Source organism: Acanthopagrus latus, chromosome 20, assembly GCF_904848185.1.
Source record: "Acanthopagrus latus isolate v.2019 chromosome 20, fAcaLat1.1, whole genome shotgun sequence".
NCBI classification, from domain to species: Eukaryota; Metazoa; Chordata; class Actinopteri; order Spariformes; family Sparidae; genus Acanthopagrus; species Acanthopagrus latus.
Window position 1 is genome coordinate 19612404 of NC_051058.1, and position 23000 is coordinate 19635403.

The window sequence follows — 23000 nt, forward strand, 5'->3', positions numbered from 1 at the left end:
CTAGCCAGCTAACAGCAATCCAGTTAGCAGAAGTTACCAGTTACTCTTGAGATATGCTGCCCCTTTCTGACAGGTAGCCAAATTTTACTGCACTTTCTGGTACCTTTAACTATAATTATCATCAGAATGTGATAACATAATATTCCTCTGCATGTGCTGGACTCAAGTGCACCAAGCCCCTAATCTGGACTGCTACCTGCACTGCTAACTAAGCTAGCTAGCTAATTGCAGCTACATCCTCCCACAGTTACTCCTTTATAATGTTTTTTTTTGTCCAACCAACAATACAGACCTCAACATTATTAAAAGTAGAAGCATATCTTCATATTTTAGAGGCTAAAATATCTTTTGCATGAAAAATGACTCAAACAATTCTCAGATAAGTTGCCACTTAATTTTCTCATTCCAGCTGCACTTGCATAAGGAGTTACATTTAGTTGATCATCATTTTTTCATCAGCTCTTCATATTTTTTTGTGTGTAAAAGGAAAAGAAGTAGAGTGGCATCAAGAGAAAAGATAAAAGTACCTCAAGTTAGTATAAAAGTATGGTGCTGCACACCTGAGCCCGAGAACACCTTGAACTTGAATCATTCTGTTCTGTTTGAGTGTTGTGCTGCTGACACCTGCTGGACAAAACACACACTCAGTCTCCTGTTACAAATTAAACTTTAATATCGGCTCTATTCCACAATTAATTTAAGTCAAAATAACATTCAGTAAACAAATGAACAACAATCTCACATCTCAGATAGTACAAGACATACATAACACACACATCATAGTTGGCATTATTCAAATCATCAGCACTTTTAATCTCATTATTAAAAGGCAGGTAGACTTAATGTCTTCATCTAATACCGCTACAGTCACGTCATTATGAATGAAATGCTGTCAGGGCCAAAGGAATAATGTAGTAACACTGATCTTTTAGTGTGTATTTTAAAGAAAGTACCTTTATAAGTCAAACGGACACAATTTTCTGTTCTTCTTCAAAGTGGCCACTGAGTGTTTGTATTCAGGTTTAAATTGATTAATTCTTTAAAAAACTGCTGCTAAACTCAACATAATCAACTAAACCCAAACATCTGTCTCAGAACTTTGTCTCCAATTAGTCCAAAACTATAAATGGCAGCTTTCTTTAAACTTATTAGGTAATTATAGACCTGTGAAATTAAGTGTTATTAGTTATTCCAACACTGAAAATTAACAACATGAAGCAGCGTCTGTGGAGGACAGATGAGATCATTCTGATGACAGATGAGTGGACAGATTGTGCTTTTCAAGAAATAAGACACAGTTTGCATGTTGTGAAGGTTAACCACAACCCTGCTGAGTAACTAACTTCTCTGTCAATCATTTGACACAACCAGCTGGAGTTTGCACTCCAGTGTAGCACACAGCATCTTTTGCATAATGCATGGAAAACGTTGGGTTGTACAGCACAATCAGGTTGTGTCACACCTCTGAAGAAACTCGTATTACCTGTGATTGACGTGACGGATTTCTTACAGTTAAGCTCAAAGACGACACAAAGATGTTTGGCTTGTAGATCCTACACACAGAAGCACCAACAATGAAAGGTTTCCATTAGAAGATGAGCTTCAAGTGAGGGAAAGTTTTTTTTTTTTTTTAAATCAGTGATGATGAATTCTAGATGAACTTCCCTTCCCTGCATATGACAGTCCGTTGAGGTAGACTTTACGGAGAGAGCCGCTGGTACACCCAGCCTCCCTCTGCAGGATGCTGAAACTCTCCCAGCTCAGACTCTCCATCCTTCGGCCTGGTGAAGACGATGCGGTCGTGAAGCCTGTTGGTCTGACCCTGCCAGAACTCGATCAGGTAAGGCTTTACGATGTAACCGCCCCTGTTATAAAAGGACAGTTAAAAACATTAAGAAAAGCTTCGCTCTAAATACTTATTCACTGTTTTGCAAAGAGTTAGATGAGAACGCATATCGTCAGAGTAAACAGAAATATCTGCCAGATATCATTTTCTTGGCCAGGAACAGATACTTCCTGGAGAATCCACTGGTTGCCTGGCAACTTAAATACCTCCAACATAAAATTCCCTGTAAAATGACAAATTTAATATTTTACTCTTTTTACTCTGTTACACTAAGTGAGCTTAACGCTGCTAAGTGTATTTTGTTTGCCAGGCTAGCTGTTTACACCTGTTTCCAGTCTCTATGCTAAACTAAGCTAACAGACAGACATCAGAGCAGTGTTGACTGATCATCTAGCTTTTTACAAGACAAAAATGAAGCACTACTGATTTTATTGTGAAGCAAGCAATCTTGCAAGGAAAATGTACTAAAGTTTAGTCACTTTTTCAATCATGTTAAGATGTTTTAGTTTAAAAGGGTGACAAAATGCTCACCAGTAGTCGGGCATAGGCACCTCTGTGTCCTTGTACTTTTCCTCCAGTTCTGCATTTTTCTGCCTTAAATACTAAAAGAAAAGCCAGTTAGGATCGACTCTTTCACATTTTCGTATTACTCAAGTTAAACAGTGTGTAACTGTGGTTCTTACATCTCTGTTAGGAACCACAGTGCTTTGTCGGCTCACAACAGCTCCGATCTGGCTGCTCTTTGGCCGGGAGTGGAAGTAGTCGCAGGAGCTCTGGAAGGGGATTCGCTCCACGTTTCCCTCAATACGAATCTGAACATCAGAATGATTAAACATTTATTATGGGAGAATCTGTTTAAATATTCTCATACATTACAAAGAACTGGATATAAACACATAAAAAGATGATGACCTGTCTGTTGAGAGGTTCCCAGTAGAAGACCAAACATGCATATGGATTGCTCTCCTGCGGACAAAGAGATCAGACAGGTTGAGATCAAAAAATAAAAAACTAAAATCACTTTGTCAGCAACAAGTGCACTGAAAAAGAAACATCATCGAACTATATAAGAACGATAACAGTAACTTTAGGGGGATTTAAAGTCACATAAGGTCACAGAGAGCCAAAAAAAACCAGGAACTATTAACTCACAAGCTCGGAACCCTTCCTGCTCTCGTAGTTGGTGAAGAAACGGAAACCTTCGTCGCTGTAACCTTTCAGCAGGACCATACGAGCAGATGGACGTCCATCTCTGTACAAGCAGACAGACGGCCAACATTAGACTGTGAAAAACTGAAAATACACGATCAATTTCTGGTTTTGAGATGGTATCACCTACTTGGTGGCAGTGGCAATGCACATAGCATTTGCCTCGCCTACTTCAGGGCACTTGGTGGCTTGATCGAACCAGTTTCCAAACTCTTTGATTGGGTCCAAAGATACAAGCTGGCTCTCCTCGAAGCACTGCGAACAAAATACCCAATTAAATACAAATGCACTGAGAAACACACACTCATACTGACACATTACAGGGTATGTTTTGGCTTTTAGGACAGGCCAGAGGTCGTTCAAGGTCTGAAACATCTGGAGAGCATGAAAACATAGCTGCAGTTCTATCACATACAGTATTTAAAACAACGAGAGCAGCAGCCTGCACACTGTGAGGGCTTCAACACTTACTTATATCATCACAGCAGTGCAGCTAAACAGTCAAGACGGTGGATTTAGTGCTTATGTGCAAGAACATTTTACCCTGACACAGGTAAGAAAAGCCACTTACGTCCTCATCTCCTTTGTATTTCTTCCTCATGTCACTCAGGTCCATGGTTGTGCCGTCGCTCGTTGATTTCCGGTAGAAATTCAGTGCAAAAACCCTTTTTGGACCCGCCGTCAGAGAAGCATGTGAGGGAGGAATTGTACCTAATAAACCGATATGCCTTAATACAGCTGCACTGAGTATGCGCCTCATGCTGACCAAAACTGACCCTGACGTAAGCGCGCAGCCCCCTTACGTAAAATATTATGCAAAGGGTTTTGTAACTAGATAACCTTTTTAAATGTAACAGTTTGGAAGACTTTCAAAATTATTATTTCCACATCTAAGCTTAAATCAAGAATACAATTGGACGTAAATGTACAACAGATGTGACTTAACTAAATGTAAATAAAACAAACTACACGTCGCTCATCTATGACGTCGAAGCGTCACGCTGCATTCACGTCGTGTCTGTTTTTATGAGACGAAAAGCAGTTGACGCCAACTAAGGAGTTGTAGCCATGCGATGTGTGGGTTATCTGCCAGTCGGAGTGATTATAAATTCCATTTTCTTGTTTTAAAATTGTATATCTAAATAAAAAAACAACTCATGTTACATAAGTATCAACAAACCAGATGTAAAAGCCATCTCCGCTCGCCCAACTAAACAAAATCCGCCACTAGCACCAATTCAGCCGATTTAACTATCATAAATTAGCTAAATTTTTCTTTCTGTATCTGAATCTACGATATACAACATGATAACGTTTTAAATTGAATTTCAAGATAATCTGTGGTGATTTCCTGTTTGCCGACGTAGCTCTGAATGCACCATTAGCTATGTCGTCACTTCCTGAATCAGCTTTTGCCGTCAAACATGGCGGCGACCTTGTGTGTGAAATTACTACCGAAACAGGGTAATGTATAGCAAATACTGCAGTTCTATGAGTTGTTATCTATCTGTAGCGAGTTGGTACTTTGTCGTTTCTTTTCTAGGAGAAGCTAAAGCTAGCAGTATTAGCTGTGCTGCAGTTAAACAGCTTTATCAGATCAGGCTCGACGTGTGTTAGCATCCTCAGACACATCGGGCTGAACGTTAGCTGGTGTCTGACAGATTTCTTCTCTTTCAGGATGGCTCCCCCTGACACAGAGTGTCCGGTACGGCTCCAAGTCCGTGACTCGCCACAGGAAGCCGATGCACATCCTCAAACAGAAGCTCATGGCTGTCACACGGTACATTCCTCCTCCAAAGGCTGCTCCCGCAGGCGCCTACCCGTCCCAAACCAAAAGAGTCGAGGAGGTAACATCCCATTCTCATCCTTTTTCCTTTTTCTTACATGGTGTCATAAGTGTCAAGCTAAGTATCTTGTGTACACTGACATAAACCTGCTGCTGTACCTACAGGCTCCACTGTGGTTTCAGGCTTTTTAACTATTTGTTTTACTCTGTTGTTTACTACTAAAATATTACAACACAGTTAGTTGTAGTATTAAGATGTTGTTGCATTGGAACTGAAGGGCAGAGTCCAAGCCATTAAAGACAGCCCCAGACAAAAAGCAATCACAAGTATGCAGACAGGTGTGTCCACATACCATTAATCATACAGTTTATCTGCGCATCTTTGTATAATGGTATTGTAAAGGTGCTATACATGCTGTTCTTGGTCTGTAACCGCTCTTGAATGCCTGTCACGCTGTGTTTGCAGTTTGATAAGAGAAACTAACCTACAGTCTAGATTTTAATTCAATAAAAAGTCCAGAAACCGAGTTCCCCAGAATTACCAAGTAAATATAGACAATGAAATTTAAGGCCCTCCTCAGATTAAAACATTGCCATTGTCTTCAGACATCGAGCACTCATTGAATAGTATACAACCTACCACTTTTTCTGGTTTTAAATAATATGTCGGTATCTCTTTCCAATCCACTTTTGTTCCTCTTCACTGTGAGACTATTTATTTATGTATGTATGTATGTATGTATGTATTTATTTATTTATTTATTCTGCCAGGATCATCCTCTGATGAAGATTTTGAAGAGGGATTTAGAGAAGGTGTTCCAGGACCATAAGATGATCGCTGTGGTCCAGAACAACGGCAGCAACGCAGAAGACATGATAATTCTGAGGAACAGACTCAACAAACATGGCATCACCGTCAAGTTCTTCCCCAACCAGGTAATGCTGAAATAGTTTTCATATTTTCTGTGGCTGGAGTTCACCGTGCACGCGGTTCATCTGACTCCCTCTTTGTAATTTGCTGAGGTGAAGTTACTTTATTTTTGTTAATGGGATGATGATGATGGGAAATTTAGGGGGTAGAGCGATGACGAAAAGACACGAAACAGTGATCTCTGAGGCCATAAGGGCATTATGGTGGTGCATTCATATCGCCATTATAAAACCATATAATCTAGCATTTTTTTTTTCAATATATAAACTGGAACCACATGATTCTCTGCCATCAGAAAAGGCTGTAACATATAACCTGTAGCTGTTTACTAGTTACAGTTTCTTCTTTATCATCTGTGTCATCTCCAAAGCTGTTGCATATTAGTGAAGTGTAATAGTTAAACGTTGAAGGTTAAACTAATCTTTAATCCTGCTCTTTGTCAGGTGATGCGGTCATTCCTGAAGGACAGCATTTACTGCAACATGACTCCTCTGATCATCGGACCGACAGTTCTGTTTGTCAGTAAAGAGCCAAAGGCGAAGGAGATGCTGGCGACTTTGAGGGCCAGTCCACAGATGACACTCCTGGGTACGTTTATCTTCTCTGTCTGCATGACTAATAGTTTTAATTCAGTTCCAAAGAGGCCCCTTTGGCATGAAAACTGATGCTGTGATGTGAATTTAAAAGGGTGTTTTGTTTGCTACAGATTAAATTAACTGAAAAATGCACTGAACAAATTGTGATTGAGGCAGTTAACATCAACCGTTCACCACTGCACTGCTCATCTCTCAACAGGAGCCTGTGTAGAGGACACGTTGCTGAGTGCGCAGGGCGTGTTGAGCTTCTCCAAACTGCCGTCGGTGACTGACGTGCAGGGTGAACTGGTCAGCGGGCTGACGATGCTGACGTCCGCCACAGCCTCCATGCTGCAGCGCCACCCGGCCCACCTGTCTGCTCTGCTGCAGCAGTACGTCAAACAGCGGAGCTCAGACAGCAAAGAAGAGGCCACGTAGAGCTTCGCAGGACGTTACTGGGACTGTTGCCTGGCAGTTTTCCAGCTGCTTGAAATGAAGACGGGCTGTTGTGTTGGATGCACACTTTACAGTCTACTTACAATTTAAGAGCAAAATTTGAGGGAAATTTTTAAGATTAGAAGAAGTCTGTGAAGTGTACATTCACCCGTCGGAGCACTGTGGCTTCTGTGAAAAGAAGTAGCCTGAAGAGTCGACTGTTTTCAGTTAAGTCTTGAAAGGACAATGCAGCAAATACGTCAGTGTTGCCCAAACAATTCCTCTATTTAAGGATAAAGACGCATGTAAATAAAATATGTCAACACAATTTGCTGCTCAGTTTCATTTTTTTTTGGGATTGAAGTCTTAGACGTCCATTAAAAGTTGAGTTTCTAAGTGTTATCGTGTATGATGTTTGTACTTGATTTTCCCAGTTGTTTCACACAGACTGCAAATTCTTCTTAACTCGTCTTCCTGTCAAACCGGATGCCTACATCACCCACAATGCAATGTAGCCACTGATTGTCATCACTGGAGACAGTTCATCAGATTACATGCAGCTTCCTCTGGAGCTCAAAAGGCTTTATACTACGTTCACATACACACATACAGTAGTACTCCCAATGACCTGTAAACACACTGATGTGTAACATTTCTAGCAGTTGTACTTTAGTGGGAAAAGATCAGAGGATTCCACTAAATCACTGCAACATTTATTTATTTATTTTTACAGTATAATACAGTAGAGCGGCAGCATTGTTGTAAAGCATAAGTGGCATCATGAAAAGCACTCCAGCCAAATAAACACAAGTGGTCACAGATCCCGATACGTTAATCTGCAGATTACAGCATGTTAATCTGGGTCAGTTAGTCTATAATGGCCTGCCTTTCTGACAGGGACAGACGGTACAGTGGCTCTCACACTCCTCTGCACAGACCGGAATGTCTTTAAATACATTTTGATCCACAAACCCACAAAACACAAAGTAAAGGTGCAAAAAAAAAAAGACTATATATTTGATTAAAAACATTTCTTGTTTTGGATATTTATCACAAAAAGAAAGAAGGAGTCACCAGATGCTGCATTTACAACGTTTTATAATATCAATAATGGCACATTAAAGGTAAATTCTGATTTTTAGTGGATGGTGGACAAATATGAACCATATTAAGAAATACTGATGATTTTAAGAGGATTATCAGCACATGTAAACTCACACACACCCCTAAAAATAGCATTTTATATTAAATCCTTCGTAGTTTGACGAGGCTCTTCTTAAACACCCTGTTTTAATGCTTCAAAATGAGTGAGCTAGGTGTGTAGAGTGAGTAGAGGTTGGATAGATTTACCCTCCACAACATCCCCGCTAGACACTGAGTGTAATTCCAGCTAATGCGGATAATGCCCAGGACACATTGCGCACGGCGCGCTGCCTGCGACGCACAGCTCTCCTCGGATTTGGAGGGAGCTGGAGTGTCTCTCACCGGCGCAGAGGGCACGGTGGGTGAGATTAGATCAGAATTAGTGATTATCGGCGGAGGCAACATGTAGTTTGACTTCTTAAATGAACGAGTCTGGGTGGAAAAAAAAACAACACTTTTTTTCTTCGTCGAAATGGTGATTTTCAGCTTCTCGAGCGCCAAATGAGACACTTGTTGGGTTTACCGGGCGCAGAGGACAGATGATGAGAGTCGGAGGTGGATTTCAGGTAAGTTTTGTCTCCTGGACTTTAAGCGTTAGCTTTGCTTTGAAAACGCAAAACTAGTAGATGTAGAAGTTTGGGTTCAATTCTGATTCACATAACCGAAACAAAACATATTTTATAAAATCTAGGTATTTCATGTTATATACACTCGTCATCTGTGTCGTGGGGGCGTCGTGGCTTCCTGTTCATGTGTTAAATAAATAAAGAATATCTGGTAGAAATGCGAGAATCTTCCACTTCTCTGAGAACAGAGACAGTGACTTGTTAATGGGCTTTAGATAAGAGCTTCCACAGGCCTGGACGGTTCACATGAGCATTAAAGGACACGTGTCAGTGAAACCAGCTCATTCTGAACCATTTTTATTAAATATATCAGTGTAGTCATGACTGTAGCTGTCACTGGAAACACTGAGGTCAAGTCTGTTTGTAATTTGGGGGTGAATTTGGGTGTTTTGTGGACCTGGAGGGAGTTTGCATTCTACATTGATGAATATTTAACCAGCTGATTCTATAATTTAGACATAATACATTACATCTGAATATTTCTAGCCTAAAAAACAAGTTAATAAATAAATAAAGGACTGACCAGCGTTTATTTATGGGTTGAGAATGTGTTTTTACAATGCTGAAAGTAGTTTTTCTGAGCTCACCAGAACTTTTGGAAAATATATGTTGGGAAATAAAATGCACATGGTAAAATAAAAAGATATATTTAAAAATCCTAATAGTGTAAGAGAGACTTGATAATTTGAGATGTAATTAAGGTTTTTTGGGGGGTCGGTGGACTACAGCCTTGAATGCAGCTTCCAGTTAATTGTCTGTCAAATCAAAAACAGAGTGTGTGTGTGACAGAAATCCTCTCCATACTGACAGTATTCAATATAAATCCTTCACATTACACTTAATTTGATTTAAAGATCCACTCTAACATTGTTAAAACAGTAAACTTGGACTAATATTATGTTTCTGATGCAGTTTTCCCACAAAAAAAAGCAAAATTTTCTTGTTAAAATCATTTAAATTAAAGTCTATTCCTTATAATATCTCTCCTACTTTATTTATTCTCAGTGATTGTGAGCTGGAGGTTTCAAGCTTCCTCATCACTCTTGTGTATCGCTGAATATTGAACCAGGGTTGGTTTCCACACTATTTGTGATGTCACAAGTCACACTCCAAGGTCTGCTTCCAAAAAATCTGATTTTTTTTTTTTTTTTATGAGCACAGAGATAATTTACGATTTCAGCAACAAATGTGAAAACAGCCTTCAGGTGTCAAACGCTGCACGTACGTCATTCTACTCAGTGAAGCTCCAACATTCAGCCGTAGGAACAAGACGGAAAACACATCTGACTGGAGAACAAAAGCCTGGAGAGTCAAAGGGAGTAAGGTTGAGAAAATTAACACTCATTCATAGATATTTAATCCTTCATTGGCTGCAGATTTTTTACTCCAAAAATGAGATTATAGCCGCCATAATCTCTGCATCCTAACCCCTCCAGCTGGCATGGTGCAGTTTGGTGGCTGCTGCCCAAAAATTTCTTCCTCACCTTGGTTGACTTGTTGTGTTGGCCTCCACTTCCAGTGAATTAACAGGATGACTGTCATATATTGTCTCGTCTGGCTAAAACATGAGGAAAGGTTGAATTCTGAACAAATTCTTTTGTCAGTTTTGATTTATTTTGAGAAGCAATTTAAATTCTTTATCACTTCAACATTAACTTAAAGTTCTCAACTTCTCAACAACAGTAACTTGTTCTCAACAGTCCCAGTATCTGTGAAACGTAACTTTTTTTTATTTATTTGCAAAAGCTGCCGAACTAAAATGAAAGTTTCCTTGTGGAAACCGAACCAAAAACAAATGTTCTCTCTCCAGTATATTCCTTTACTTTCCTTCTTGAAGCGAGCTCAGAAACCTGCAAATCCTTTCATCCTGTTTCCACCGCATGCCTTCATCACCGAGGTCAGTTTACTCTCATCCTCTCCAGGCCTTATGTAACGGCGAGCCGGGCGAGTTCTGCACAGATTTAGAGGGACGTCAGTTGTTGGATGTTGCGCAGCGTTCATTGTTTATCCATTCAGATGGCCTATATATTCTCATGTATTCTTCACAGTGTTGACATACTGAAGTTACGTTTGGAAATCAAATGCACACAAGTGATGCTGCAAAGGCATGTGTGCAGTGTTTTGATCGATTAGTTGTCAATTATGTAATTGATTGCCAGCTATTCTGACAATCGATTAATCATTTAGAGATTTGTTTTATGATTCAAGCCTCTTAAATGTGAATTTAAGAGTTACTTTCTTGCTTCTTTACTCCCTAAACTGAGTATATTTGGGTTGTGGCAAAGACAAGAAATCTCATGTCATCATCTTGGGCTTTTTAGAAACACTGAGTGATATTTATAATCATTTCTTATAATTTATAGAGCGAACAACTAATCGATTTATCAAGAATAATATTAACAGATTAATCGACAGTGAAATTAATCAGTTTACTCTGACACAAGCCTTTATAGAAGCATTGAGTTGTCACTGAACCTCATTTTTAAGTTCATAAAGGACTAAACTTGTTCAAAAGTGTTATTTTAATTCCAATCTAATGGGTATTTTTGTAAGTGCTGTTCTGTTGTGATCGTGCTCAGCAGCCTCACACATTTTATGTTGTGTCAGTGCTCTCTGCCCTCTGGATCCTGTTTCTCCACGTCCGATTGACAAGTAGCTAAAAACGTCCCCTGAAAAACCAATTAAGCAGCGGTCGGTAATCCTCTCCCTGCAGGCCGTGCTGGTCATGGTGTCCCGTTCTGTTGTTGTGACACCAGCTTGTGTAAATCACGTGTGGTGAAGTTCAGATTTTATCATTCAGTTATGTTCTATAACCAGTTAAACTCCCTTTTCTTTGTCACGTATCTCCTCGTTTTGCTTCCTTTTCTTTGTTTTGTTTTGACTCGATGTCGCTGAAAATGAGGTTCAACCCTCGTTGACCTCGCAAGTATAAAAAAAGCTTGAATTAATGATTGATGATTACATTTCAAATATCTCACAACCATTTTCTCGCTCACTCGACTGCAGCCTGTTGCTGGGCGTTTGTGTCGTCTCTGAGCAGCCCCACCCCTGTTGAAAAGATTTAAGATTAACAGATTATTCTGTGACACAGCAGCCGCAAGAATGACTCCACGTCTTCGTGGGCTCTTGTTTTTTGTTTTTTTTTTACCTCACACATATTTTAAAGAGAAAAGCTTGGTGACTGTTCTGAAATAAATCATTAACAATGCTTTTTTGGGGGGATTTTTAAGGATTGGATGATTGAAATAGGTCATAAAGAAATATTCTCACATTAGTCATCTGAGTTCAGTGTTCAGTGTGATGACTGAAACATCCAGATTGGTCTAGATGAAGCTACAGGATACATGGCAGCATTTACGACATCATGTGATTGAGAGCTCAGCTCCCACCTCCGTTAGGTAACTGGATTACTCAGAGTCCTATCTGCTGCGCCGTTGAGCCGATGTAACACTTTCTCTTTGATTTCCAGCCCGTGGAGCTGTGTCTCACTTCGTAGTATACAGCTCTTTAACATTGCTCTGCCAGTTATTTTCACAAGTAATTGTTTCTCATATAAAATGTCAAAAACTTGAGATAATTGCTCATCAAAATGTCCCAGAACTCAAAGTGACATCTTCAAACAGAAGAGGCTTCATGTGCTGTCATCACCGATGAAGAAAAACAGCAAATCTACACAATTTTGCTTGAAAAATGACAGAAAAGACAGGCGATTATTCTTAACTTTTCAAAATCAAATTGACAGGGACGATACATGTAGATGTAAAACACAACTTATGATGTATATTGGACTTCTAGCCAGGCCGACTTTGCAGTCTGTGTCCCTAAATAATAGATAAAGTACACAATACAATGTTATAAATAAGCAGCCACTACTAATCTAACATGATGAACAGCAATTCAGAACAAAAATGAACAGAAAAAAGTAAAGAAAAAGAAAAACTATGCTATATAACCAATATTGTAACATTCCATTATTTGTGCCATAAAAAATGCCATAAAATTGTCAGATATTTGGTGCTTTTCTGTTTTATAACATCAGATATTTGACATCATTGCTGAGAAAACCGTGTCACTGTATGCTCCAGGAGTAAAAAGGGTAAAAAAATACAATAACTTCTTCTAAAAAATATACAATTACTTCTAAATTGTAGTTAAGTAAAGCACTTATGTAAGTGAATTTATCATCACTGAAAACAAATGAATTTAAGACCACAACATGGACTCTTGTGAGGTACTGATGAACTCTTTACAGTGTTCTGCCAATAATATAATAAATATAAAAACTTAAATTAAAATTGAATTGCCATAATAAACAATAATGACTCATACCAGGTCCACATTCTCTCCTTGGCTAACCTACTTCCTCCTGACTGTTCAGGGGGCTTTTAGCAGATTGCTGTGGATCTCTCTCAACGACCGGCTGATCACCACAGGGAGTCTGAGGTCTGCGCTCTGAAAATGGATTCATACGGATCTTCACTCAACCGCAGCCAATCGCTGGCGAGCGGCCTGGAGAAGTCCTCACCGACGTGGAAGCCGACACACTCTCGGAGCAGCAGCACTCTGTCATCTCGCCACTCCAGACAGGTGAGGCTTCATATCAGTCGAGGTTTAATGCAAATACAAGTAAAGACTTATTCAAACAATATGTTGTAGAGGACGGAAGGAAAAGAAAGCTTTTGGAAACAGTCCAGTAGATCGTCTCATAGACGCCAGCTGAGACTCTTCTGGACTGATTCCCAAACTTTCTGGGCTGCAGCTTAATCCTTGTGGGCAACTTCCACTGTCAAAGTAAGTCCACTTAAAGTTCTAGTTGCCAGTGTCAGGCTCAGATTGTTATTCTAAGTGTCTAAGAACATTACAGAAAGGATCTTTCAGAGAAAGACCTTTTTGTTTAGGAGTAAGATCCTTTATCACGATCCGAAAACAGCCACCAAATCCACTCTCGCCAAATCCACCAGACTCCATTTACAGAAACATTAATTTGAATCCTTTTGTGAAATACAAGTCAATCAAACTCAACAGGAACAATGTATAATGACATAACTCACCCAAACTGTCTTTGTTAGTCTTTCCTACAATCACCATCTCTTGTTTGGTTGAAATAAACCCTTAATTCACCGTGTTAGATGTGGAAATGTTCTGGGTCTACACGCTCTGGTGTCCGACCTTAGTCTCGCTCCTCTCCTGATATTTTCAGATCTGAGAACATGAATTAAATCCTCATTTAGACCAAACCACAGTTGGTGATTGTTAAAAGAATGGAAAGAAAAAACAAGATGGCTTTGGTGAGTTTTATTTGGTTTCTGATGCGTTTAAAGGAAGTGTGTCTTAAAGCGGTTAAATTTGTGGTTTTGTAAATGGAGTCTGGTGGATTTGGCAAGAACGATTTGGCAGCTGTTTCTGGACACACAGAAAAGGTTTTTCTCTGTTGGGATCCTTTCTATAATGTTCTCAGACACTTAGACTAACAATATTAGCCTTTCAGGTTTTATTGGACTTGGACAGGAAGGTTGCCCTCATAGATAACATTGCATTGCATGTCCCGTCTGCCATCTTAGTGATCTACTGGACCAATTCCAAACCTTATTGTTCATTATTTACATACCAAAACTTAAACACATTGGCCCTAGGTTTAAAAATATGGGATTTCCCCTTTACGTCATCCTTTTTTCTGAGCTTTTGAGACAATTGACACTCATATAACTCACTTAAACGCATCAAAATTGAACCACCATTACAATTTTCGAGCATCTGCACACCAAAATATTTCAAGGTTTGTTGGTTTAGCAATTTTATGAAAACCTGACAAGACCAAGTAATCGTGGAGAAGATGCGACTCGACACAGTCTGTTAAATTAAGATCTGCAATAACAAAAAAGAAGAATAAAACCTTAACATAGCTAAATAAACTTGTTTTTCCGTCCTTGCTGTCTATAGATGATTAAAGATTGGGAAGTGATCGACGACCCTCAGGTAGAAGTGCACACAGGAGGTGACAGTCCTCATGACATGACCCTCCCAGGTATCTGTGAAGGATATCTTCTCAAGAGGAGGAAGTGGCCTCTGAAAGGTTGGCACAAGGTGAGAAATTCAATCTCTGTCTTCATGTTTATCCAAGAGGTTGATTTTATGAATAAAGTCAGATTTTATAAAGACGCTGTTTGATCTCTTCCTCAGCGATACTTTGTGCTGGAAGCAGGGATCTTACGTTACTCCAAACATCAACACGATGTAAGTAAACATCACATTTTATAACAGGATTTTCCACATTATACATTTGAAAATGCTTAAACACGCATTTTGTCCACTCAAGGTCTCCAGGGGGAGAGTGCAGGGCTCCCTCGACGTTAGTCTGGCAGTAATGTCGATAAACAAGAAATCAAATCGGATCGACTTGGACGCAGGAGACATTCTCTATCATATGAAGGTAACTGTAGTTGTCAAAGGCTGTTGCTGTTCTTCAAACAAATATGTAGGCTGACTTCATGTTGAAAAGTCCTGTCTCTTCCAGGCAAAAAGCCACGAACTCTTCTACATCTGGGTAACGAAGCTGCAAGCCCACCGCTTGTTCAAGAAGAATGAGACGGCTCACGTTCAAAGCGGCTTCCTCCAGACTCTGTCTGTGGCTGGGCTCGCTCAGAGAAACGGAGATCTGGTGACTATCAAATTGAGAATAACATCAAAGTCTTTTACAGGTGATTCGAAGTGAGTCTCAGATTAACTCCCTTTTGTTATCATGTGACCAGAACTCTGCGCGCACGGTGGATTCAGTCGCAGCATCAGGAATGCTGCCCTCAGCGAACACCGCTGTGAACAGCAAAGTGTCGGCCTGGCTGCAGCAGAGTCACGACCCGGACATCTGTGCTCAAGGTATTTGACGTATATACTCTCAGTTACAAAGACACAACAAATCAACGAAAGAGACAACGACCCACAAAAGTCCTTAACGACTCTGTAAGGACACTCCTACTCAGAGTTTAAAACCCTGCAAACTCCCCTCCAGTTAGTTAGAACTGAAGAAGCCTCTTGGACGAGATGTGAAACGTCTTCAGGAAACTGAAACAAGTCCAGTTGCCTACGATACAGAACTTAGAACAACTGCATATACTCACTAGGCCGCATAACCAGGAAGTAAAAATGGGACTATAAACCTGACTGGTGTATGCGCCAGGCGATCCATTCTCATTGGACTGAAAAAGCGCCATCTTTGAGCTCAAATTGTAGTTCTGCATTACATCTGTATAACACTGGTTGAGCTGCATTGTGGGTAATGTAGGTTCAAGGACATGGAAGAAGACAATCACCTTTGGTTCTGCTGAAATGACTTTGATTCATTGATTTCTAAACTATCTGTTGTGAGTCTGATATATTCAGTGGAGTGCACTTTTAAAGAATTCCACCACCTTCTTTCAGAGCTGAATCGTTGCCATTTGGACCTTTCTGAGCTAAACCGCTTAATCCAGAGCCTGCAGACGCTGGAGACGAGCCAAACTGTCACTAATGGAGACATCAGGCGCATCATCAGCATACAGGTCGGACTCGCTGTTCAGTCTGGTGCAGCTAATTTAACCAGTGTTAAGCAGCATCATGTGAAAGTTAAGTTGTTTTATGGTAATTTCCTGTTTTTTTTTGTGTTCAGAATCTTTCTCTTGAGAAGCCGAAGAAGCCGAGGTCTGGGAAGATGTGGGGCCACTCCCGCACACTGTCCAGAGTGGAGGCCCTGGGAATGGTAAGAATGGTCCGTCATTTACCTTTTCACCATTTTAGTATTTATTTTTAAAGTTGATTTGAAACGACTCTTACTAATTGTTTTTTTTTTTGATTGAAGCATAAATGAAGTCTTGTTAATGTATTTGGTGTATTTCTTTTTAAAACGATATTGGGATTAAGTATTTTGAAATCCGAATTCTCCTGTAACATTTTGGGGCCTTTCTCTAACCCAAAGCCTATTCGTGGGATTACTAAATCGGTGAGTTGGCAATAGGCAGAACATAAGACAACTTCATCTTCATTAAAATCAGGCCATCCATTAATTGATTTGTGAGTGTTGTTGAATAATGACATGAGGAAAAGGTTTGTTCAGGTAAAAAGGTATTCATGTGTTCATCATGTATTTCTTTGTGTATTTGAAGTAGATGTCCTTCCTTTCATGCACTGTTTAATGTAACATCCTGAACATATTTAAGTGTCAGATAATCTTGTTTTCCCACATAATAGAACATAACAATGATATGATATTGATCTATAGAAACATTTGAATTGTACAGTTTGTTTAGATGGTTGTAGTTTTCCAAAAGTACTGTTGGTTTTCTATCCTTGCAGCTGGTCAAACATCTGCAGTTCTGGTGGTTTTCTTTGTCACACATCATGTTTGAATTCGAAATGCACAGTGATCACAGTTAAGTAGCTGGTTGAACAGGAAACCTGCAAGTTTGGGCCATTAAAAGTGTATTCAACCTGATGTCTGTCTTTACAGTACAGGTACAGAGTCACCTTTAAATAGTACAGTCAGATTTGTCCTACCTGTGTTTGGCGAATCATATTTTTTAAACATGCCATTGAAGAATCACGTCCGTCAGCTCACAAATTATATCATTTTCTCTCAATACAATGCTTTGTATCTAAGGAAGAGTTCGACATTTAGGGAAATGTGTTTATTTCCGTAATTTACTATCAATTGTCAAGAGTGGATGAGAAGACTATATCCAGTCTTGAAGCTGCAACCAGCAGCTGGTTATCTTAGTTTAGCATAAGACTGGAAACAGAAATAAAATAGCTCGCTTGGCACTGTGCAAAGGCAGTAAAATCCAGCAACCAGCACCTCTAAAGCTCACTTAATGATGAATATAGTTTGTTTAATCTGTAAAAAAAAAACTGCAGAGAACAAGAAGATTCCAGGGAGAAACTTTTCCTGGGGTAGAAATAGTTTCCCACATGTCAACACATTACCTTCATTTGTGAGCTTTATTGCTGGTTCATGGATTTTGTTGCCTTGTTGTTTGCTCCTGTATTTTTTGTGTGAGCAGTGCTGTAGCAGCTATCAAATGTTAGCATGCTAACACACTAAACTATGATGGTGAAAATGAAATAATAATGTACACACTAAACAAACACCACCGTAACATTGTGGCTGTTAGCAGGCTGATGTTAGCAATTAGCTCTCAGAGGAATGCTTGCATTTCTTGCATTTCCAGTTTTTTTTTTGCTAAGCTAAGCTAACTAGCTGCTGGCTATATGCTCGTAATGTACAGACATTGTGTGAGTGGTTTCAGTCTTCTCATCCAACTCTCAACTAACCCATTTTGCAAAATATTAAACTATTCATCTCACATTCATAATCCATTTATTGTGTGAGTATGTTCTCATAGAAGCCTATGAAATATTAGTAGTAACAATTTGGAGTTTAGGATTGAGACGTGCGGTGTTGGGTAATAGAATACAACTGTGACACTCTAAATTTTACCCTCTTAAACACAAATTGACAGATATTAGAGAGAGTTGTTAAGTTAACCAATAAATTGACCATCATCCGTTCACCTCGCAGCTGTCCTCCAGTCACCTGAGCAGCTCGGCTCACCTCGGCACTTCGGTCCCTTCCATCCCTGACTACGTCTACGCCCAGCTGTCCCCGTCCACTGTCACGCTGTCGCCCGAGAGCAAGAAACTCCAGCAGGACATCTGCACCATGTCGCTACGAGGTCAGAAAAACTTGCATGTATTATTAAAAAAGCTAATATTAAAAGAAATCTAAATTCATTATGCATCCAAAATCTCTGCCCTTTTTTTCCTCTGCAGTGCTCGCTTCCCTGAAGTCAGTGCATGAAACTCTGTCCCAGGAGAGGCAAAAGCTGCAGGAGGTCTTGGAAACCAACAACATCCACCAGTCAAACACATTAGCTGAGGTAGGATTCATACTTCGCCTGTCATCTGGATCCTCTGGCGCATTTCTACCTTTGTGGTTTTTAATGGCTGTCTCTGCATCTTCGTCGTTAGCCGGCAGCAGCGAGGAACTCATCCCGAGGCCCCCCTTCGGTCACAGATTCGGCTGCGGAGTACTTCGACGCCAGCGATGATGTTCTTTGTGGTAGTTCCTCTGAGGTCTCTGACGAATCAGGGCTCAGTGACGGAAGCACCACCAACTCTGAGCCGGAGGAAGGCCATGGTGCGGTGCATGTCCAATGAAATATAACATTTTTGATTAGATTATAATAACTCTGACTTCTATTTGAGTCAGTACACAAACAGATTTTCCCTCTGACCACCGTTACAGTCTCAGCCACCCGGAAGTATCGCGCCAGCATCTCCAAGAGTCCCAACAGTGTCGTTCCCAAGAGCACCGGCCGGAGAACCACACTGCCCGCTCACTGTCCCGACAACAGCCACGTGGGCCTCATGGCTATCCTCTACAACAACATAGGCAAGGACCTGCTGCATTTTACACATACTTTAGTTTTGCCTCGTAGTGTTTTTCTGAGGCTCATGTTCTGTTTCTTCAGGTAAAGACTTGGCTCGTGTGTCCATGCCCGCTGCTCTCAACGAGCCCGTTAACCTGCTGCAGAGGCTGTGTGAAGAGCTGGAGTACAGTGAGCTGCTGGATACTGCCAACAACACATCGGACCCCTACCAGAGGATGGTACGACCACTCAAACACACACACACACACACACACACACACACACACACACACACACACACACACACACACACACACTTTACACAATGTAAGATGCAATGTAACCTAAAGCAACAGATGATTGCACTGATGAATCTTACCATTTTTACCTTATTAGAGCTACACAGCTACAATCCTTTTACTTTCCTAACAGTGCACACTAAAGGTTGAAATAATGATCCACATTATGTGCAGGATAGATTAAAGAGAGTGTAATATTTCATCTCTCACAGGTTTACATTGCTGCCTTCGCTATCTCTGGTTACTCCACCGCGACATTCAGAAACCGCTACAAGCCCTTTAACCCGGTGCTGGGGGAGACCTACGAGTGCATCAGGGAGGACCGCGGCTTCCGCCTCATCAGCGAGCAGGTATCTTCACAGTCAGAACATTTATCACACTACATCTTATTCAGCAATTCCAAAGTGATAATGACTTTATCATGATGAATTCACCAGGTCTGCCACCATCCACCCATCTCTGCCTGCCATGCAGAATCGGAGAACTTCTCCTTTTGGCAAGGTGACAAACCAACTTCTTTCTTTTCTTAAATCTCATATTTTTTAGCCTCGCATTGCTTTATTCTAAACAACTCTTGCTTTTACTCCTGAACAGACCAGCGATGGAAGAATAAGTTCTGGGGGAAGTCACTGGAGATTCTGCCAACAGGAATGGTGAACGTCACTCTTCCAAGGTAAACAGTCGACACCTGTCCGTCTGAGCTCAAAACCCAACAAGAGAAATCCAGTAAACATTCACATTTGACGTGTATTTTGTTGTTTTGTCCAGGTACGGAGACCACTACGAGTGGAACAAAGTGGTGACCTGCATCCATAACGTCCTCAGTCAGCAGCGCTACCTGGAGCATTACGGAGAGGTCACCATCCGCAACCTCAAGAACAACGTCTGCACCTGCAAGATCACCTTCGTCAAGGTGACGGAAACCACTTCCTGTTCCACTCAGAGCTCTTCTCTTTGAAATGTTTCTTTGTGCCAGTGTTTTGATATTGATTATTTGTATTGTGTTTTGTTGTAGTCCCGTTACTGGGGCTCAGACACCAACAAGAACGAGGTGCAGGGCACCGTGCTGGACCAGAGCGGGAGCGTCATCCACCGGTTCGGAGGTCTGTGGCATGAAGGCATCTTCTGCGACACTCTGCCCACTCCGAAATGTGTCTGGAAGCCAAGTGAGTCCACGACCTGTTTACGAGCGTGTTTTCCTCTTGAGTTTATCTTTTAGGAGTGTCATGTGTTGATGTAATCAGCCTGATCTCTGACGCTCTGCTGTAGAGGTGGACGGTTTAAACAGAATAGAGGTGATATGATGGCGCGCTCCGCCCGTCGCCAAAGCTGCTAATCAGCATAAATCCAAGCGTCACGTTTGTGCAGCAGCTCACCTCAGAGACTTGTGTCACCCTGCAGATCCTCAGCCGAAGGATGACGTGCTGTACTACGGCTTCTCCACATTTGCCATGGAGCTAAATGAACTCACCCCGGACCTGAAGCCTCTCCTGCCTCCCACAGACAGCCGCCTGCGCCCAGACCAAAGGTGAGGAGTCCCACTCCAAGATCCTGTCACAGGCGCATTTCTTTTGCTGTTATTTCCAGCAATCAGTCCGTTTTCTTTTGTCAAAGTTTCTCTTTTAAACTGTTCTGTCTTGTTGTAGGATGCTCGAGGAGGGAAAGGTGGAGGAATCAGACAGAAAGAAAGATGATTTGGAGGAATTTCAGAGGGAGCGAAGAAAAGAGCTGAGCAAACGGGGTGAAGAGCATGTTCCACGTTTTTTCAAGTGAGTTCACTTCTTTTACAATCCTATTGTTTTACAATTGTTACACTTTGATGTTTGGTCTCCATGTATTTAGTGCTTGCTCGGGTAATTTTTCTGAGCTTTGATTATTTATTTACTAAAATGTGCAACTGTATTCTTAAAATTGTCAATATCGACCTAAACTGCAAGATTGCAAGCTGCTCAATGGACTGAAATTTTATTACACGATTATTAAGTTTAGTAATTTAGCTTTAGCAATTGAACATTGCTTTTTGATCAAATGTTTCCTATTTTCTCCCAATTTTCTTGATATTTCGAAGGTTTTCACTCACACAGAACGTTTTGTTCTCTGGTTTTCTCATCATATTCTCATGCAACAACATGAATGATAGCAATATCTATACAATATATAAATATATCGGTTTGTGTATCAATAATTATTTTCCTCTTCTTCAGGAAAGCCAAAGATTCCTGTGGACGGGACGTGTGGCTGACAAACGGGACATACTGGAAGCTCCGAGAGAATCCAGGTTTCGCTAATACAGAAAACATAATTCTGTGGTGATGGTGAGACGACAGTGACGAGCAAAATCACACGAAAACACACGAGAGAGACTTAAAAAGTATCAGTGGTGGATATTTGGACAGCATATATGAACCGCTCTGAGACAGAGTGAGGATTGTGCTGCGGATCTCTTCTTCGTTCCTTCTGTGTGCCCATGACTGGCTCATGGGAACCAGACAGTCACCGGTCAAAGTTCAGCACGGATCTCATTAAGATCAATTTTATAATGCATTTTATTTATTTACATTTTTTAGCTTACTTCAAACATCACCTACATGGATGTTTATATTTTTGAGAATCTCACTGTTTTCCGCCTCAAAGACTGAACGTGTGACGCACAGCCGGCAGACCTCCCCAACGATGAGCGGCGTGAAAATGAAACTGAAAACTCATTTGAAAGGTCTCGAAGTTGCATTTCTCTGTTAGGTTAGAACGAGGCCTGATACGTTAGTGTTTTAAATGTGAGCAAATCAAATCATATCAACCTCTCAACCATTTTACTGCATTTCATAATGATTACAGTGTGATAAATAAATGTTATGACGTCACTGATACGGGCAGGGCTGGATCACCAAAAACACAAGGTGGACATTTGGTTTGTGATAATTTGATTTATTGAACATTTTAGTCAAACAGTCTACATGAAGTACGTCACACTAAGTGGCATCAACATCTCTTCACTCACCTTCCGATACCAAGCATGTATGGTGCTACCGGACCTTTAACGCAGCTATAATTTGCATTTTTCTTATAACACTGGTATCAAGTGATACTTATTGTGCTGCCCCCAAGTGGACAAAACAAAAAAAATCAGTTTAAAGCAGGTCCTGCATTGTCGCCTCTTGTCAAATGAATGAATAAAATGTCCATACAAATTATTACAAACCTGTTATAAAGCTCCCTTCGGTTGCTCCGCCACAGCATCACGCCGCCTGTCCCATGGTGCACCTGTGCTGACGTGACGCAGATGGCGTGCTCTGACGTGGTATCTGTGGCTTTCACATTTCTAAGAGCCGAGTGTGACGCTGAACACGATCACCTACTTCACAGAGGATGTTTTATAGATGAAGTCTAAGACAGTATCTGTCTAAACTCCTTCCTTTGGTCACTGCTGACACACGTGTAGATCACATGACGGTGCGACGTCTGCAGAAACATTCTCCTGTTGTTGTTGTTTTTTTTATGTATTATTTTAAAAATAATTACCAACATTCAGTAAATGCACATATTTTAAGCGAGGAGAGAAGATGTGTTACTGTATTTTTATGTCATTAATAGTTAAAGAACATCCAGCTGGTTGGAAACGTGTACATACTGCATTAATTAAACAGTTGACATCACAAGTGTGTTTTTATTTCTGAGTGGTGTCATTTAATTTATTATAACTGCACGTCACTGCAGATTAACACATCCAGCATACGCATGGTGAGACTTTTGCGT

General features: G+C 40.7%; 3 protein-coding genes across 6 annotated transcripts; 2 read left to right on the forward strand and 1 right to left on the reverse strand.

Annotated features, from left to right (window-relative positions):
- Positions 1 to 504: 504 nt before the first annotated feature.
- On the reverse strand, positions 505 to 4004 carry pnpo (pyridoxamine 5'-phosphate oxidase). 2 transcript variants are annotated; one of them, XR_005071766.1, is made up of 8 exons: positions 3627 to 4004; positions 3186 to 3310; positions 2999 to 3098; positions 2759 to 2812; positions 2530 to 2658; positions 2378 to 2448; positions 1484 to 1865; positions 505 to 624 (listed from the first exon to the last, which is right to left on the reverse strand). XR_005071766.1 is itself a non-coding variant. In XM_037080981.1 (7 exons), exons 1-7 carry the CDS (start codon positions 3813 to 3815, stop codon positions 1700 to 1702), a joined length of 834 nt encoding a protein of 277 aa, XP_036936876.1. In that variant the 5' UTR covers positions 3816 to 4004; the 3' UTR covers positions 651 to 1699. The 2 variants fall into 2 exon arrangements, 1 of the variants encoding a protein (XP_036936876.1); XM_037080981.1 differs by lacking the exon at positions 505 to 624 and having other exon boundaries at positions 651 to 1865.
- A 391-nt stretch (positions 4005 to 4395) lies between these two features.
- mrpl10 (mitochondrial ribosomal protein L10) lies at positions 4396 to 7110 on the forward strand. The gene is made up of 5 exons (XM_037080982.1): positions 4396 to 4519; positions 4733 to 4902; positions 5613 to 5777; positions 6216 to 6360; positions 6568 to 7110. Exons 1-5 carry the CDS (start codon positions 4480 to 4482, stop codon positions 6783 to 6785), a joined length of 738 nt encoding a protein of 245 aa, XP_036936877.1. The 5' UTR covers positions 4396 to 4479; the 3' UTR covers positions 6786 to 7110.
- A 1009-nt stretch (positions 7111 to 8119) lies between these two features.
- osbpl7 (oxysterol binding protein-like 7) lies at positions 8120 to 22983 on the forward strand. 3 transcript variants are annotated; one of them, XM_037080977.1, is made up of 23 exons: positions 8120 to 8491; positions 12930 to 13138; positions 14492 to 14635; positions 14732 to 14785; positions 14868 to 14981; positions 15066 to 15209; positions 15301 to 15424; positions 15968 to 16086; positions 16194 to 16292; positions 16500 to 16523; positions 18099 to 18252; positions 18350 to 18456; positions 18548 to 18716; positions 18825 to 18971; positions 19051 to 19187; positions 19460 to 19597; positions 19685 to 19748; positions 19842 to 19920; positions 20016 to 20160; positions 20263 to 20413; positions 20649 to 20775; positions 20894 to 21016; positions 21452 to 22983. In XM_037080977.1, exons 2-23 carry the CDS (start codon positions 13010 to 13012, stop codon positions 21558 to 21560), a joined length of 2601 nt encoding a protein of 866 aa, XP_036936872.1. In that variant the 5' UTR covers positions 8120 to 8491; positions 12930 to 13009; the 3' UTR covers positions 21561 to 22983. The 3 variants fall into 3 exon arrangements, with proteins under 3 accessions (XP_036936872.1, XP_036936873.1, XP_036936874.1); XM_037080978.1 differs by lacking the exon at positions 16500 to 16523; XM_037080979.1 differs by lacking the exon at positions 16500 to 16523 and having other exon boundaries at positions 16194 to 16283.
- Positions 22984 to 23000: the final 17 nt, after the last annotated feature.

Bases quoted from the DNA above. Each gene is read 5' to 3' on its own strand.
- pnpo (XM_037080981.1), bottom strand. From the start codon at position 3,815: ATGAGGCGCATACTCAGTGCAGCTGTATTAAGGCATATCGGTTTATTA. The intron at 3,099-3,185 runs GTAGGTGATACC...CTGCTTGTACAG, and splicing joins TGCATTGCCACTGCCACCAA to AGATGGACGTCCATCTGCTC. The intron at 2,813-2,998 runs GTGAGTTAATAG...CTTTGTCCGCAG, and splicing joins GCAGGAAGGGTTCCGAGCTT to GAGAGCAATCCATATGCATG.
- mrpl10 (XM_037080982.1), top strand. From the start codon at position 4,480: ATGGCGGCGACCTTGTGTGTGAAATTACTACCGAAACAGG. The intron at 4,903-5,612 runs GTAACATCCCAT...TTATTCTGCCAG, and splicing joins AAACCAAAAGAGTCGAGGAG to GATCATCCTCTGATGAAGAT. The intron at 6,361-6,567 runs GTACGTTTATCT...ATCTCTCAACAG, and splicing joins TCCACAGATGACACTCCTGG to GAGCCTGTGTAGAGGACACG.
- osbpl7 (XM_037080977.1), top strand. From the start codon at position 13,010: ATGGATTCATACGGATCTTCACTCAACCGCAGCCAATCGCTGGCGAGC. The intron at 14,786-14,867 runs GTAAGTAAACAT...TGTCCACTCAAG, and splicing joins ACTCCAAACATCAACACGAT to GTCTCCAGGGGGAGAGTGCA. The intron at 20,161-20,262 runs GTGACGGAAACC...GTTTTGTTGTAG, and splicing joins GCAAGATCACCTTCGTCAAG to TCCCGTTACTGGGGCTCAGA.